The sequence below is a fragment of the Odocoileus virginianus genome, chromosome 9 (assembly GCF_023699985.2).
Source record: "Odocoileus virginianus isolate 20LAN1187 ecotype Illinois chromosome 9, Ovbor_1.2, whole genome shotgun sequence".
In the NCBI taxonomy this organism is placed as follows: domain Eukaryota; kingdom Metazoa; phylum Chordata; class Mammalia; order Artiodactyla; family Cervidae; genus Odocoileus; species Odocoileus virginianus.
In genome coordinates, this window is record NC_069682.1 from 8,150,911 (window position 1) to 8,168,390 (window position 17,480).

The window sequence follows — 17,480 nt, forward strand, 5'->3', positions numbered from 1 at the left end:
AGCTTTTAAAGCCTCGTTTCTGCTCACATCCAAATTCCAAAGAAATTCACACACCCAGATTCAACATCAGACAGGCAGAGAAGTACACTCCACCCATAGGGACAGTTTCTGCAAAGCCAGCTGGTAAATGATGTAGCAAAGAGGAGTGGAGAACAGGGGACACTTATCTGATCCAGCACACTCAAACTAAACTACTAAAAAGAGATACAGTGGTCTGCTGGTGGCATTACTGCTCACATCAGACTTGAAGCTTTGCCGTCTGTCTCAACATGGAAGTTTTCAGAATTTCTCACTTGGTATCTTTTGAAATGTCTTTGCAAATGACTTTCAGTATGTGGTCCTCCAGTGGACTTTAATTATATCAAAAGAAGGTATTTTTGATCACAAAAATCACACCGAATGTTTTATTTTTAATTACAATTTTAGGCCCTAAGAGTGCTTTCACCTCTGGCTCACTCAGCAAAAGAGTGGCTGCCATGATATATGCTTTCAAACCATAGAGGAGAATTTCTACCAGCTGGGCCCTCCCTATGTAGGAAAATTGTGCAAACTGACATTGGGAGGCTAGCTCAAGCCTCAGATTGTAGAGGATTGAAGGCAGTGTCTATCTCAGCATTGAGCCTTGAGAGAGAGTTCACGCTGTGTGTTTATCAGAGTGCAGATGGTTACCGAGAAGCTTTTCAGAGGCATTCCTGGACTGATGAGGGCAGTTTACATGGGCCTTCAGGGAACTGGACCAGCCATTGATCTGTAAAAGCCAATAATCAGAGGCTTTGGGGACTAACTCATCATCTTCCCTGTTTGTTGATTGGGATTAAACTGCCGGGAGCTGGGCTGACAGTCTTCAGCGTGGCTCCTTCAGGAGAATCTTGCTCCTGCCTGGGCAGGTGAGGGGCATAAAATCAGCTTCTTGGGACATAAATTGTTTTCTGCCTGCGAGTGGGTGGGTGACAGTCGAAGCTTACAGACTCCCTGTGCTGATGTGTCCCTGAAATTGGTCCTGTACTGTCCCCGCTTGAGGGTGACAGAAGCCCAAGAGGGGTTTATCAGACCTAAAGCCAAGAGGACCTAGATCTCGATCTCCTAGGTGTGCCAGATAGATTCAAGGGATTAGATCTGTTAGACAGAGTGACTGAAAAACTATGGATACAGGTTTGTGACATTGTACAGGAGGCAGGGCTCAAGACCATCCTCAAGGAAAATAAATGCAAAAAGGCAAAATGGTTGTCTGAGGAGGCCTTACAAATAGCTGTGAATAGATGAGAAGTGAAAGGCAAAGGAAAAAAAAGAAAGATATACCCATTTGAATGCAGAGTTCCAAAGAATAGCAAGGAGAGATAAGAAAGCCTTCCTCAGTGATAATGCAAAGAAATAGAGGAAAACAACAGAATGGGAAAGACTAGGGATCTCTTCAAGAAAATTAGAGATATCAAGGGAACATTTCATGCAAAGATGGGCTCAATAGAGGACAGAAATGGTGTGGATCTAACAAGCAGAAGATATTAAGACGAGGTGGCAAGAATACACAGAAGAACTGTACAAAAAAGATCTTCATGACCCAGATAATCACGTGTGATCACTCACCTAGAGCCAGACATCCTGGTATGTGAAGTCAAGTGGGCCTTAGGAAGCATCACTATGAACAAAGCTAGTGGAGGTGACAGAATTCCAATTGAGCTATTTCAAATCCTAAAAGATGATGCTGTGAAAGTGCTGCACTCAATATGCCAGCAAATTTGGAAAACTCAGCAGTGGCCACAGGACTGGAAAAGGTCAGTTTTCATTCCAATCCCACAGAAAGGCAATGCCAAAGAATGCTCAAACTACCACACAATTGCACTCATCTCACACACTAGTAAAGTAATGCTCAAAATTCTCCAAGCCAGGCTTCAACAGTACATGAACCATGAACTTCCACATGTTCAACCTGGATTTAGAAAAGGCAGAGGAACCAGACATCAAATTGCCAACGTCCACTGAATCATCAAAAAATCAAGAGAGTTCCATTGACTGTGCCGAAGCCTTTGACTATGTGGATCACAACAAACTTTGGAGAATTCTAAAAGAGATGGGAATACCAGACCACCAGACCTGCCTCTTGAGAAATCTGTATGCAGGTCAGGAAGCAACAGTTAGAAATGGACATGGAACAACAGACTGGTTCCAAATAGGAGAAGGAGTACGTCAAGGCTGTATATTGTCACCCTGCTTATTTAGCTTATATGCAGAGTACATCATGAGAAATGCTGGGCGGGAGGAAGCACAAGCTGAAATCAAGAGAAATATCAATAACCTCAGATATGCAGATGACACCACCCTTAGGGCAGAAACCAAAGAAGTAAAGAGCCTCTTGATGAAAGTGAAAGAAGAGAGTGAAAACTTGGGCTTAAAACTCAACATTCAGAAAACTAAGATCATGGTATCAGGTCCCGTCACTTCACGGCAAATAGATGGGGAAAGTGTGGAAACAGTGACAGACTTTATTTTTTGGGGCTCCAAAATCACTGTAGATGGTGACTGCAGGCATGAAATTAAAAGACGCTTGCTCCTTGGAAGAAAAGTTATGACCAACCTAGACAGCATATTAAAAAGCAGAGACATTACTTTGCCAACAAAGGTCCATCTAGTCAAAACTGTGATTTTTTCAGTAGTCCTGTATAGATGTGAGAGTTGGACTGTAAAGAAAGCTGAGCCCCAAAGAATGGATGGTTTTGAACTGCAGTGTTGGAGAAGACTCTTGAGAGTCCTTTGGACTGCAAGGAGATCCAATGAGTCCATCCTAAAGGAAATCAGTCCTGAATAGTTATTGAAAGGACTGATACTAAAGCTGAAACTCCAATCCTTTGGCCACCTGATGCAAAGAGCTGACTCATTTGAAAAGACCCTGATGCTGGGAAAGATTTTAGGTGGGAGCAGAAGGGGATGAGATGGTTGGATGACGTCACTGACTCAATGGACATGAGTTTGAGTAAAGTCTAGGAGTTGGCGATGGACAGGGAGGCCTGGCGTGCTGCAGTCCATGGAGTTGCAAAGAGTCAGACACGACTGAGCGACTGAACTGAAGGTCATATGCGTGGGATATTTAGCCAGCAGGCTCCAGTAAGCAACACAGAATCAGTTAATCTCCTTCTCTCTGGTGGCACGGACTGATTTCCCTAGACCTCAGGTGGTATAAAATCATGGCAGGGGGCGAGGTAGCCTGATAGGGCACTGGAGTGACCAGTTATGTCCTGGGTCCTCACTGCTCATACTCCATTTTTTTTTAGCACCTATTTTGCTTTGTCACTGAAGGTGGAGGGCTTCCCTGGTGGCTCAGTGGTAAAGAATCTGCCTGCTGATGCAGGAGGCACATGTTCGATCCCTGGGTCAGGAAGATCCCCTGGAGAAGGAAATGGCAACCCACTCCAGTATTCTTGTCTGGAGAATTCCATGGATAGAGGAACCTGGTGGGCTACAATGCATAGGGTCACAAATAGAAATGACTCAGTGACTGAACAGCTCAACTAAAGGTGGAAAAGTGAGTAAGACAAGGGTTCTGCCTCTTGGAGCTTCTTTTACAATGGGATAGACGCAGGGTGACCAATTGCATGGGTCTGAGGTCATTTCAGATTTTGGGAAGGGCAGCAGAAATGCCCTGCAAGCCAAAGCGAGGAGTGTGAACTTTGGTCATAAGCATGGAGGAAGCCACTCGGGGCTTCTAGCATGGACATGAGATCACATGCTTTAAATTGGAAAGGTCACTGCCCCCCAGGTCCATGTACCATACACACCACCAGTTTAGAAAGTAGACACTGAATTTTCATCTCTCAGTTGATCCCAGTATCAGTCTTTTCTACTCAACTGTGATGTCCTCAACGAACTCCTTTGATTACCCTTTTTGGAAAAATCATCTTGTAAAAAATTTCATAAGAATTCTTTTCCAGGTGATTCTGTGAGATCTTTCATCTCCCTTCTCCAGAGACTTATTCAGGGTTAGTAGGAACAGCTTGGATAGAATAGAATTTGTTTCACGAGCCATTTCTCAGGTCATTATTATAATTCCTTAGGCAAAAGATAATTTTAAAAACACTCTCAGAAATAAGACACCAGTGCTCATAAGTTTGAGAAGCTGATGAAGCTTGCATAGATAGTAACCTTGTGTCCCATAAAAATGCAGCTCATTCAGACCTGCTTTGCAGAGCAGAGACAACTTGAAAACTTCATGTTCCACAGTTTTTTTTTTTCTTCTTTTTATTAGTTGGAGGCTAATTACTTTACATCATTACAGTAGTTTTTGTTATACATTGATATGAATTAGCCATGGATTTACACGTACTCCCCATCCCAGTCCCCCCTCCCACCTCCCTCTCCACCCGATCCCTCTGGGTCTTCCCAGTGCACCAGGCCCGAGCACTTGTCTCATGCACCCAACCTAGGCTGGTGATCTGTTTCACCCTAGATAATATACATGTTTCAATGCTGTTCTCCTGAAACATCCCACCCTCGCCTTCTCCCAGAGTCCACAAGTCTGTTCCATACATCTGAGTCTCTTTTTCTGTTTTGCATATAGGGTTATCGTTACCATCTTTCTAAAGTCCATATATATGTGTTAGTATACTGTAATGGTCTTTATCTTTCTGGCTTACTTCGCTCTGTATAATGGGCTCCAGTTTCATCCATCTCATTAGAACTGATTCAAATGAATTCTTTTTGATGGCTGAGTAATATTCCATGGTGTATATGTACCACAGCTTCCTCATCCATTCGTCTGCTGATGGGCCACAGTTTTTTTTTAAGGGAAAGCAAAAGTTACTCAAATCTGAGGCGAATATAGTAGAATTTATGGGGTATTATTCACTATGGCACACATAATGTCAAGTGAAATGAAAGAATGGGCGTGAGGAGATTAAAATAAGAAGTATAGAATTTTCCTTTCTTCATGACCAATTCTAGAGGTTGTGCTTGGAAAATCAGTACTCAGCTGATACCATAAAGCGAGGGGTAAGGCAGGGCCACGGGGAAAGGCATGATGTCACAGAAGTTCTGTTCTGAGCCAGTGAGCTTCAAATGTTCAGATTTTATTAATAACTGTGTCCAAAATTGCAGTACCTACATATTGAGGAATAACCAGCTTTTCTATGGTCCCCAGGGGCTCCTTGGGCCCTAGTCATGCTCTTCAGTGACGATATTAAGAGCTAGACTGGGGGCTGCCACCGGAGAAAGAGGGCAGGGCACCGGCCCCCCGGGGCTATCAGGCGTGGTCCTCACAGGAGGCTGTGTGCTTGGCAACAGGCTCTCTGACCAAAGGGGCCTTCAGGCTGACTTCCTTTCTTTGGAATTGGAAACCGTGTTGCCTCTGGACTGGAGTCTCTGAAGGAGAAGCACTGTGGTGCTCATCCTTCTGCGGAGATGTGAGGATGAACGGAGTGCCAGGCCCTGGGCTGGAGTGCGATGGAGGGAGGGAAGTTGGTGGATCCAGGCCCGGGGCGGAGGGCGAAGGCTGGCCTGGCCCTGTCTGTGCTTGACTACCCCTACAGTCTTTTTTTTCACTTCTGTAAAATGATGAAGATTGTATATATCCTGAAGGGAGCTTCGAGGGTTTGGAGCTGTTTTAGCTGGAAGTCAGAGGTGGCAGGGCTTCTAAGAACAGGCTTCCTCCCCATGCCCATCCATAGCCACATGCGGTATCCTTGCTTACTCTTCAGGTAGGTGCTGGTCCACATCACATTTCTCACATTAGTGAGTGATTCTAAGTTCATTAAAGCTTGCACAACAGACAATACTTTGCATACCTCTTGATTGTATTCAAGATTAATCCAAATTAAACATCTTTAACCAACTCCTCCCTCAATACACTGTCACTGTCCATTTAGAAGCCAACTCATCTTTGTTGTTCTCCCTTCTTTTCCTTGGGCTGTTGTGAAGATTACTTAATATTGGCATGCATTTTACTTCATGATTTACAGAATAATTCCTTGCTAAATGTTAGCAGCAAGAACAACAGCAGCAATTTTGCTATTTCAAGATTTCTATGTAGTGGGACAGCTTCACATGCCAATGTGAACCTGGCTTATGACCTCTGAAAGTGAAGTGAATGTCGCTCAGTCATGTCCAACTCTTTGCAACCCCATGGATGATACAGTCCATGGAATATCCTCAGGCCAGAATACTGGAGTGGGTAGCCATTGCCTTCTCCAGGGGATCTTCCCAACTCAGGGATTGAACCCAGGACTCCTGCATTGCAAGTGGATTCTTTACCAGCTGAGCCCAAGGAAGCCCTCTGCACCTCCCAGAAGTAAAATATGATTGTGATTTCATGCTGATGACCAGTGGGATATCTAACTCTTTTCCCTCTGCCATTAAGTAATTTATAAAACATTCTCTATTGTGCATGTTCCCAAGATGACAACTGGAGAAGTTTAGAGAAAGAGTGCTCTCCAGGTAAGACATAACACCTCATTTCCTCAAGTTCATGAACGGATGTTGATGGCTGTCATAGTTTCCCTTCCCCCAAAAGCAGAGGTTAGGGTTGAGTTTGGGAGAGAGTTTCATGAAAGGTAGTAGGGGAGAGAGACAACGAAAGGGAGTCAGCAAAGAGGATCTTGCTGAGCATCCTTGCTGTGGACCATGGGGGCATCCACCCACTGGGCAGCATTCAGCCTGGCCCTCAGCCTTCTCCACCGGGGGGTGGGCGGTCTGATCCAGGTACCCACCACCTCTTTAATCATGACTGAAGGACCCTCCTGGTGCCTTTGATTCCCTGACACTTTGGACTTGCCCCACAGTGGGCAGTGAGAACCCACAGTTGAAAGGCAGCAGGTGCCAGTGGGTGTGAGTTGAGCCAGGATGTGAGGATGACACATGCCATGGGGATGTATGTAGGGCATGGTCTGAGTCTTCCACAGTGATGCAGCTTATTGATATGCCATATTGTATGTGTATATGTATGCAAATGGGCTTCCCCTTGTGGCTCAGCAGTGAAGAATCTGCCTGCAAGGCAGGAGATGTAGGAGACGCAGGTTCGATCCCTGGGTCAGGAAGATCCCCTGGAGTAGGGCATGGCAACCCATTCCAGTATTCTTGCCTGGAGAATCCCATGGCCTGAGGAGCCTGGTGGGCTACAGTCCATAGTGTTGCAAAGAGCCGGACACGACTGAAGCAACTAATCACGCACACGTATATGCAAATAACCAAGACTGCCATATTATGTGTATACAGATGTGTGACACAGCCTGCCTTGTCTTTTCAAACAACAGCTAAGACTCCACCCTGCTGAAGATGGGCTGCGGCTGCCTCCCTCTTGCCCCTGTGTGCACTTTTGCTCTGCTGCGAGAAGCCAGCGACCCCCTCGTTAGCATTCCGCTGCCATGCTCACTGCAGTGACGGGGCCAGTGTCAGTCTTATTACTTCACCTGTTTTATCTCTTGTGAAACGCAGCCGTTAGCCAGAATTGTCTGAGTGGCTGCTCTGGCAATTGCTTAACGGTGAGGTTCCTTCAGCTCATTTCTCTCAAGTAATTTGATTCCATCACGCTATCAGAATTGCTTTTTTTGGTTTGGAAGGAGGCCTGGGGGAGGGGGTTGATGGAACGCTGTTGTGAGGTTAACAATAGTCATCGTCCTGTAAGTTTCCCCGTGTCCATCACACTCCCCATCTGCACCCTTCTACCTCTCTCGCCCACGCAGGGCAGGGGTGGATGTGTGTTCCGGGGGTTGGTGAAGTATGTTCTGGGCAAAACACAACCCAGCTCGCATTTCATCTTCTTTTACCTGAGCTTGTAAAGTGTGTTGTTTCATTGCCTACTTAGTCCCCACACCAGAATTTGTGTGCTAAGATAGAAAAAGACTATGGTTATCCTCTTAAAAAATCAGGCAAAGTATAATTTTGCATTAAGTCAATGTTGAAAATCCCAGTTCAACTGATGTTAATATTTCAATAAGCCCAGTAATTCATGATCCCCCTCATTTAGGACAGATTTTCATCAATGCAGAAAATCCCGTGCTTAATAACTGATATTTTTATTTTACTTGAGTTTGTGTGTAAATAGAAACATTAAAAGCAGCAGCATGCTTTCTTCATTAAAGACTTGATGGGGAGGGAGGATTTAAAAGTAGATGTGAATTTAATGGGCACAGTTTGAGTTTGATTTTTTTTTAAACTATTGCTTCTTTTTATTATTTTTTGGGGGGGAATATTTATGGCCATTTGGACCCAAGTGGGTGCTTATAGTCACCCTAAGGGCTGGTGAGTGTGGCAACCACTTTCTAAATAATATCCACTGGACATGGAGATTTATGATCCCATAAAGTTGTTAGTATTTTATCACAGCCTTGGGCCAAGTTCCTAGCTGGGTAGAGTTGATAATATGGACTAAATACCCTTTGAGGTGAAGGCCACTACAGAAGAAATTGTATAGCTAAAAAAAAAAATGATTCAGTACATAAACAATAGTCTTTACATTTATGAGCTTTCCCTGGGCATTGATCACTAGATGGTTTTCTCCTTACAACTGCTAGAGAGGCATCGGCAGTTAAAGCACAGGTGGTTGCTGGAAACTGGGCTAGAAGACGAGGGAAAGTGAGGGCCCTGGGTAGACTGTAAACGGTAGATGGGTTGAATATTGTAAGGCATGGATTAACTGTACTGGGTATTCTGTTCAGTTTGATTTTTAACTCTTTTGCATGCTAAGAGCTCAGAAATAATTGATTTGAAGCCTTATCATCTGCCTCTGTATGATGGAGTAATCTATAGGTCCAAGCATACCTCACTGTGAGTTTACAATAGAAGTTGATCCATGGCTTCTTTCTCAGCAATGGGCAGAGTATGTTATATCTGTATTTATTTTGGTAGACTGTGCTGGGTTTTCAATAGAAAATATTTGTTTTATAACAACGGGGCAACTTTAATTTCTCCATGGGAGTCTATAGACAAAGTTAAAGATGTCTGAGTGCTCAGTTGTTTCCAGCCTTTTGCCACCTCCTGAACTGATATTGGAAAATTATCAACAGCAGCAATTTTTTTTTTTTTTTTTAAGAAAGCTAGAGAGGAAAATTGTCAATGACAAGGTCAAAGCCAGATTCACTCCAATTATGTTGGAAACAATTAGGGTTTTCCACAGTTCCAATAAACAGTGTCTTGGGTAGAGACTTCAGTGACTCCTCACTGCTGTTATCTTTTCTGCAGCTCGATGCAAAGAGAAAATATAAGGTAATAACTGAGTGATAGAAAATGGCTAAAGTGGTATTTGATACGCCATGGATGAAGAGCATTGCAAACTCAGTTTGCTGTTTTCAGTTCTCCCCCTCTGTTTTGTCCCCGATTTTCCCTCTTCTGCTTTGATGTTCTGTTGACAGAATTTGTCCTCTCATGGTTTAAGTATTCACTGCCTTGTAGAAAGAAAACAAGAGAGTCATAAAGTGTGTCTGAGCTTCTAGCTATAAAAGGTATTGATTAGCCTAAAGCTATCCTTAATAGCCTTAAATGTGGTCAAGAAAATATAATGAAGTACATCCTGGCATGTTAACTAACTGGAAAGATAAATACATTGTTTTAAACTTTAATACATTTCTGTTGGGATTGCACATCAGTACAACTGCTTTGGAAAACTGGTAGGAGCTGCCAGCATGAAACATCTGGGGAATGAACCTCTGGATCCATAGCCCCAACTCCTGGGTACATTCTCAACAGAAATAAGTGCTTTTGTTTTCAACGTGGCATGTAAGAGAATGTTTATGGCAGCTTTATTCACAATAGCCCCAAACTGGAAACAATCCAATTTTCAATCAATACTGGAATGGTTAAATTGTGGAATATTCATGCAGTGGAATACAACCCTCCAGTGAAAAAGAATGAGCTTCTGTTGCATGTGTGAATATAACATGGCTATATAGATATGTGGATAAATCAGGCAGGCATGATATTGAACAAAATGCAGACAGTGCACATTGTCCATGTATATGAAGTGGAAAAGCAGACAAAGCTAATCTATGATTAGCGGTTCCTTCAGGGCATAGGCATTGACCTGAGGCAAGACAGTTTTCAGCAGTGTTGGAAATGTTTTATATCTTGATTTGGTGTATTGTGTGTGTGTGTGTGTGTGTGTGTATACACATATGCACATATGTGTGTGTGTGTAAAACTTTGCAAGCAATTTAAATACAAAAATAAACTTTAAAAAATTATTGTGTAAGTTGGCTTCACCATTGACAGCAAAAGTTAATTTTAATAATCCTAATGAATGAGGAATTAGGTAGCTTTGGAATGACAGAAGCATGTCCTGTGCACACCTGGACACACACACAACTCCCCGCGTGCTTGGCCCTGAATTGCTAATGGTTTGCTCAGCCTCACTGACCCTCATACTTGGAAGAGATTTTCTATGTCATCTAAGTCAGTGTTTCATCTGAAGCTTGTCTGCAGCCTTGCCTCTGGGTGGCCATTCTGCTTTTGTGAACAAAAGCCCCCTTGTGACCAGAATACCTTTGAGACCTCCTGAGGCAGGCCTTACTGTCCTCAGGAGCCCATCCCTGGCCACAGATCTGCCCTTGTCTATTCATTGGACTTGTTTGTAACCCTTGGGGTCTTGCAGTTAAGTGGACAAAGGATTGTGTGGTTGCTATTTACCCAGAACATAGTATAATATTTATCTTGTTTACTTACACTGCTGACAGCAAGTATGTTTTCAGGGATATTTGTCTGGATATTTTCCTCCCCTTTTAATTACAGCATATCTTCCCACCAAGAGCTATATTTTATCAAATGCAGTTTCTCAATAGTTTTCCCTCAGGGATGAAATAGGATAATGTGGATACATCATTTCTGCTTGGACATCTCATACCATACTCTTGAGCTAAGCACTCTTATTCTCCCAGTAATTAACCATTCCTGCTGTCAGTGCAAAGGTTCCTGAGTCCGCATGTATTTATTGATCATTTTCTATGTGCCAGCAATGTTTTAGGGATACATGATAAGTAAAAACAGGTGTGGTAGCTTAGCTCCTTAGGACTTTCACTCTATGAAGATTATTAATCAAATATTTCCATGAGTAAACATAAAATTGCAACTGTAGTGAGTGCTGCAAGGAAAAGGCACGTGGTCTTATGAAAGCATGAGGTGGGTAGTCGTCCATATCAGAGGAGCCTTCCCTGGTGTAGTGTTGGCTGAGCAGAAGACAGATGTTAAATCAGCTAGGAAAAGCATGAAATGGCATTTCTGGAAGAAGCAGCAGCATGAGCAGGGCCTCATGGCAGGAAGGTGAAAAGGATCATGCTTCATTCAAAGACGAGAAAGGAGGTCAGTGTGGCTGGAATGAGAAAGCAGAGAGTAAAACAATATGAGACAGAGTCAGACCACCCAGGAGAGGTGTCAGCACGGAGCTGGGGAGTGGTCTGAGGACAGAGCGGCCCTCAAAGGCTTGCAGAGGCTGTGCTTTGGAAAGTAGCTGAACATTCTAAGAAGAAGAGGTTTTGGGAGATAGCTTTGGAATGGAAGTATTACATCAGGGTCCAGAGTGTGATCTGGGCAGGAGGTAAGGTGGGAGTTGTCATCGAAAATGACCAGGTCAGGGAACTGGCAAGCCAGGTGTTGAGTGGGTCATCATCTTGGATGTTAAAATTGCCCAAGGTTATTACAAGCCTGGAGGTGGAGATGAAAACTACATCTCAGTGCCAGAGGTTTGATGAATGTGGGAAAGTGACCAGGAGGTCACACATAATTGAGAAGTGACCACAGTTGCCATGGTTCTAGGAGAACTTGTATAATTTCTCTGTGGGGAATTACATCTTCTAAAGGTTAATGCTGATGGCCATTGCAACTGAGCGTGATTACAGAATTTATTAGCTTTATGTAGCCCTATAATTTCACTATTTAAATACTTCTTGAACACATCAAAAAGTTGGAGATTTCATGGGAAGAGAATAAACAGAGGTAAGACAAAGCTAGAAAGGCCCCTGGAGTGTATATCCAAGCTCAGGTACTCAGGTTTGTTCTAGAAGAGCCAGAGAGTCAGCCAAGGCTGCAAGGTGGTGGTGACTGTACTTTAGGAGAATCGCCTGGAGGCGGTGTGCTTGGATAGGCGAGAGGAGGGGACAAGCCCAACAAGCACAGGTCCAAGTCAACTGCAGTTGTTGGGGTGAGAGCAGATCAGACCTTCTGTGAGATGGATGGATAAGGAAGAACGGGGTGCTGTCAGATCTGCCAGGGGGACACTGTCTGTGGGACCAGTTACCAGGGGGATGCCGCTGGACTCTGAAGCTGCTAAAAGAGAGGTGGAGCCATGGGCAGAACCGGGAGCTCAGGAAGGGTTCCTTGTGTGGACGAATGCACATTGCACTTTTGGTTACGTGTTGTCCGTCCAGTTCTGCAGCTCATCAGGGGAGGCGTCTGGGTCATTACAAATGTGGGTTTTCAACTAAGGGGAGAGGTGGATTGGAAAGCTTACTGTGGCTAACCCTTAACCACGTACGCCCAGCCTGGCCACCTTGTTTTTCCTTGCAGCCCACTAGGACTTCTCCTGTGCCCCCACTTCCCTTTCTCTCACCTTTTCCCAGCTCCTTGCTGCTCACACATTCCCAAGGACAGTGTCCCCTCGGCTCCTGACATACAGTTCCCTTTCCCAAATATTCTGTTGTTTTCTAGAAAGTAACCCCCTTCCTTGCTCAGATCTCATCCGAGCCCCTACTTTCCTCAATGCCCTTGTTTGCTGGATTGTGATGGCCTCTTGTTATTTCCTCCCCCCAACTTTGGGCTTTAAAGACAAGGACTGGTTAGGGTCTATCTATACAGATATATGGGAGAAGGCAATGGCACCCCACTCCAGTACTCTTGCCTGGAAAATCCCAAGGATGGAGGATCCTAATGGGCTCCAGTCCTTGGGGTCGCTGGGAGTCGGACACGACTGGGCGACTTCACTTTCATTTTTCACTTTCCTGCATTGGAGAAGGAAATGGCAACCCACTCCAGTGTTCTTGTCTGGAGAATCCCAGGGATGGGGGAACCTGATGGGCTGCTGTCTATAGGGTCACATAGAGTCGGACACGACTGAAGTGACTTAGCAGTTAGCAGTAGCATACAGATATATCCATAAGTACATAGTGTATGTACATATATACCCTTCTCTAATTAAATATTGGAGTTCCCAGGTGGCACTCGTGGTAAAGAACATTAGAGAAGTGGGTTCGATCTGTTTGTTTAGTGAATTAGCTAATGAACAATCAAGTTTTTCTAATTTTAAAAGAGTTTTACATTTTGAAGACTTCATTTAAGGAAAGTGAAACAACGCACAGCAAAGCCATAATCCCAGATGTCATAAATGAATCTGCAAGTTTGAGAACGTGTGCACTTTTTTTCATATGGCAGGATTCTCTCTCTACTATGACAGTGACCAAGTGGAGCCTGACACTGGTTTATTTTGGTCCCTTTCCTTTTATACTCTTTAACAAAGCATGTAGAGACTTAATTAGAAAAGCAGCATTTACTTTTGGAAGTGAGGACAAACAAGTCCTCTTTTATTTCTCTCTCACATTTTCTCTGAAAGTTCACTGAGATTTAAACCATTAGAACTCCCAGAATATATTCCTTCCAGTGGGGGTGGGGTTCAGTCCCTGGTTGGGAGCTAAGATCCCATATGCTGTGCAGTGTGGCCAAAAGATTGAAAAAAAAGAAAATCCAGGAGTAAAATATACAGATCTGTAGAGACAAAGTAGATTAGCACTTGCCAGGAGCTGAGGTAGAGGTGAGATTGGGGAGACTAATGGGTACAGAACTTATTTTTTGGATGGTGAAAATATCCTGGAATTAGTGATGATGACTGCACAAGTTTGTGCACATATCAAAACTGCTAAACTTTATACTTTAAAACACTTCAAAGATTTTTTTTAATCCAGAGACACTGAAACATGAAAAATGAGTTAAAAACATTTAGTACCAAAGAAGATGAAGACTGAGTGAAAGACTACAGGCTTTTGTGATTAGGAAGCCAGGGGTGAGCTTGAGTTTTAACAGAAGAGTCACTCCCATTTCTTCTTTCTGCCCCATAAATGCGTAACTTAAAATGTTATTCCCTCACATTGATCTCTGTTGGCAGAATGTATGATGATTCTGTGAGTTCTTGAATGTGTTTGGTTTACATGCACTAAAGGATGAGTTTTAGAAACTCTGAGGTGTGCCATGCTCATTGATGTGTTATAAGTGCATCATTCTTCCTGCCCTTCTAAAACCAAACCTGTACTATAAAATCAGGTCCTTTCATCTTGTCTTCATCTCAACATCATTTCCAATGGCTTTAAATGGAACAGGCATTGCCTTCCTTGAATTTGTGAAATATCTTTCAGTGCTATGACCATGTGACCAGTTGTTCACCCTGTCTTGTGCCAGCTCATTTATGGAGGGCTGCTGACTGTGTTACCCTGGGTCCACCACATGTGGTCTCTGACCTGAATTTATTTGATTTGTCAATGGAGGGTAATAAGCTTTAATATGACATCTTGAAGAGAAGTGAAAAGCAAAGGAGAAAAGCAAAGATATACCCATTTGAATGCAGAGTTCCAAAGAATAGCAAGGAGAGATAAGAAAGCCTTCCTCAGTGATCAATGCAAAGCAATAGAGGAAAACAGTAGAATGGGAAAGACTAGACATCTCTTCAAGAAAATTAGAGATAGCAAGGGAACATTTCAAGCAAAGATGGGCACAATAAAGGACAGAAATGGTGTGGACCTAACAGAAGCAGAAGATATTAAGACGAGGTGGCAAGAATACACAGAAGAACTGTACAAAAAAGATCTTCATGACCCAGATAATCACGATGGTGTGATCACTCACCTAGAGCCAGACATCATGGAATGTGAAGTCAAGTGGGCCTTAGGAAGCATCACTACAAACAAAGCCAGTAGAGGTGATGGAATTCCAGTTGAGCTATTTCAAATCCTAAAAGATGATGCTGTTATAGCACTAAACTCAATATGCCAGCAAATTTGGAAAACTCAGCAGTGGCCACAGGACTGGAAAAGGTCAGTTTTCATTCCAATCCCAAAGAAAGGCAATGCCAAAGAATGCTCAAACTACCACACCATTTCACTCATCTCACACACTAGTAAAGTAATGCTCAAAATTCTCCAAGCCAGGATTCAGCAATACATGAACTGTGAACTTCTAGGTGTTCAAGCTGAATTTAGAAAAGACAGAGGAACCAGAGATCAAATTGCCAACATCAAAAGCAAGAGAATTCCAGAAAAACATCTATTTCTGCTTTATTGACTATGCCAAAGCCTTTGACTGTGTGGATCACAATAAACTGTGGAAAATTCTGAAAGAGATGGGAATAGCAGACCACCTGACCTGCCTCTTGAGAAATCTATATGCAGGTCAGGAAGCAACAGTTAGAACTGGACATAGAAAAACAGACTGGTTCCAAATAGGGAAAGGAGTATGTCAAGGCTGTATATTGTCACCCTGCTTATTTAACTTATATGCAGAGTACATCATGAGAAACGCTGGGCTGGATGAAGCACATGGGATCAAGATTGCTGGGAGAAATATCAATAACCTCAGATATGCAGATGACACCACCCTTATGGCAGAAAGTGAAGAGGAACTGAAAAGCCTCTTGAAAGTGAAAGAGGAGAGTGAAAAAGTTGGCTTAAAGCTCAACATTCAGAAAGCTAAGATCATGGCATCTGGTCCCATCAGTTCATGGCAAATAGATGGGGAAACAATAGAAATAATGGCCGACTATTTTTCTGGGCTCCAAAATCCCTGCAGATGGTGACTGCAGCCATAAAATTAAAAGACACTTGCTCCTTGGAAGGAAAAGTCATGACCAACCTAGACAGCATATTAAAAAGGCAGAGACATTCCTTTGCCAACAAAAGTCCATCTAGTCAAGGCTATGGTTTTTCCAGTGGTCGTGTATGGATGTGAGATTTGGACTTTAAAGACAGCTGAGCACCGAAGAATCGATGCTTTTGAAGGAGGAGACTCTTGAGTCCCTTGGACTGCAAGTAGATCCAGCCAGTCCATCCTAATGGAGATCAGTCCAGGGTGTTCACTAGAAGGACTGATGTTGAAGCTGAAACTCCAATACTTTGGCCACCTTATGCAAAGAGCATCAGCATCATCTCATTTGAAAAGACCCTGATGCTGGGAAAGATTGAAGGCAGGAGGAGAAGGGGATGACAGTGGATGAGATGGTTAGATGGCATCAGCGACTTAATGGACATGAGTTTGGGTAAGCTCTGGAAGTTACTGATAGACAGGGAGGCCTGGCATACTGCAGTCCATGGGGTCGCAAAGAGTCAGATACGACTGAGTAACTGAACTGAACTGTATGAGAAAATTATGTGAACATGTTGTGAAAGCTGCTAAGCAATTGTACATTCATTTTAATAAATAACCATACAACTGAAGAGACAGTTCTCTATTGCCCTTCTAGCTCTAGATGGGGTATGGGACCAGTGCCCTTCTATATAGCAATGCAAACTTCATCTCCTGTGATGTAAAGTGTAGAGTGTGTAGATTACTTACTAAGGTCTGCCTTGTTCAGTACTGAATGGTTGGATTGAATATTGAGTAAATGAGGGGAAAACTCAGTATCCATCCATGACTGACTCTCTATCAGCTTTGCCTTTTTTAAAAAAATTGTCTTATTCTGCTTTTCACTTAGGTTTTCCAAACGAGCCTGCTGCAGTCATCGCCCTTAGCACCATTAAGGAATGGCTGGCCAAGAATCAGCACGAGGTAGGGGAACACAGTCAGTGAACAGACAAGATGCTATGATTTGATCCTCAGTTTTGAAAAGGCAGATACATTGATTCCATAAATATCCAGTAGACCTAGTCATTGAGCCAAAGACGGGTGATTGATTATCTTTCTGTAATTATTGACTGAAGGCATGGGGTTGATTGGTTTTGGTGGTGAAGATGGGCAAAATGATCAGATTTATTTAGCCATGATCCCACTTTTGCTTCTTTAGAAAAAAATGGGTTTTTGCATAAAAGAACTGGGTGGATTTCATTAAGATGAGGAATTCAGGGATCGTCTGGTTCTGTTTTCCTGAAAGAGTTAACTTTGTTGACAGGGGATTTCTGATGTTTGGCAACTTTTTTTTTTCAATAATCTAAGATCACTTTGTATATAACCAGTCTTTAAAGCAACCTGTGAGTGTGATATCAGAGTGGGTTTGACTAATTGCACTAAATCATCATGATGGGGATTTTTTTAATGAACCTGAATGCTTCCATCATTGTACATCATGCCTGTTATTCTACTTATTTAATAAGATCTTCGGGATATATGCAGTGATGTGTAAAAGGATTATTCAAGTAAACCAAGAAACACAATAAGTAAATATGCTATGGAGGCTTGGATTTTAGAGGTTCAGTGATTAACATATAACAGCAAATAGGTTTCAGACAGCACACAATATTGTGCACTTTTCTTCTGATTTTGGTTTTGTCCTCATTTGCTCACATGAGTACTGTAAAGTATTTTGTTCTGTTTATGATGGC

General features: G+C 43.0%; 1 protein-coding gene across 4 annotated transcripts in view; it reads left to right on the plus strand.

Annotated features, from left to right (window-relative positions):
• Positions 1-17,480, plus strand: part of MACROD2 (mono-ADP ribosylhydrolase 2) — a 2,170,814-nt gene that overhangs the window by 1,555,084 nt on the left and 598,250 nt on the right. For all 4 annotated transcript variants that reach the window (XM_070471908.1, XM_070471910.1, XM_070471909.1 and 1 more), the window contains exon 8: positions 16,637-16,710. In XM_070471908.1, the coding sequence (XP_070328009.1) occupies positions 16,637-16,710 (74 nt within the window). The remainder of the gene's footprint in view (positions 1-16,636; positions 16,711-17,480) is intronic.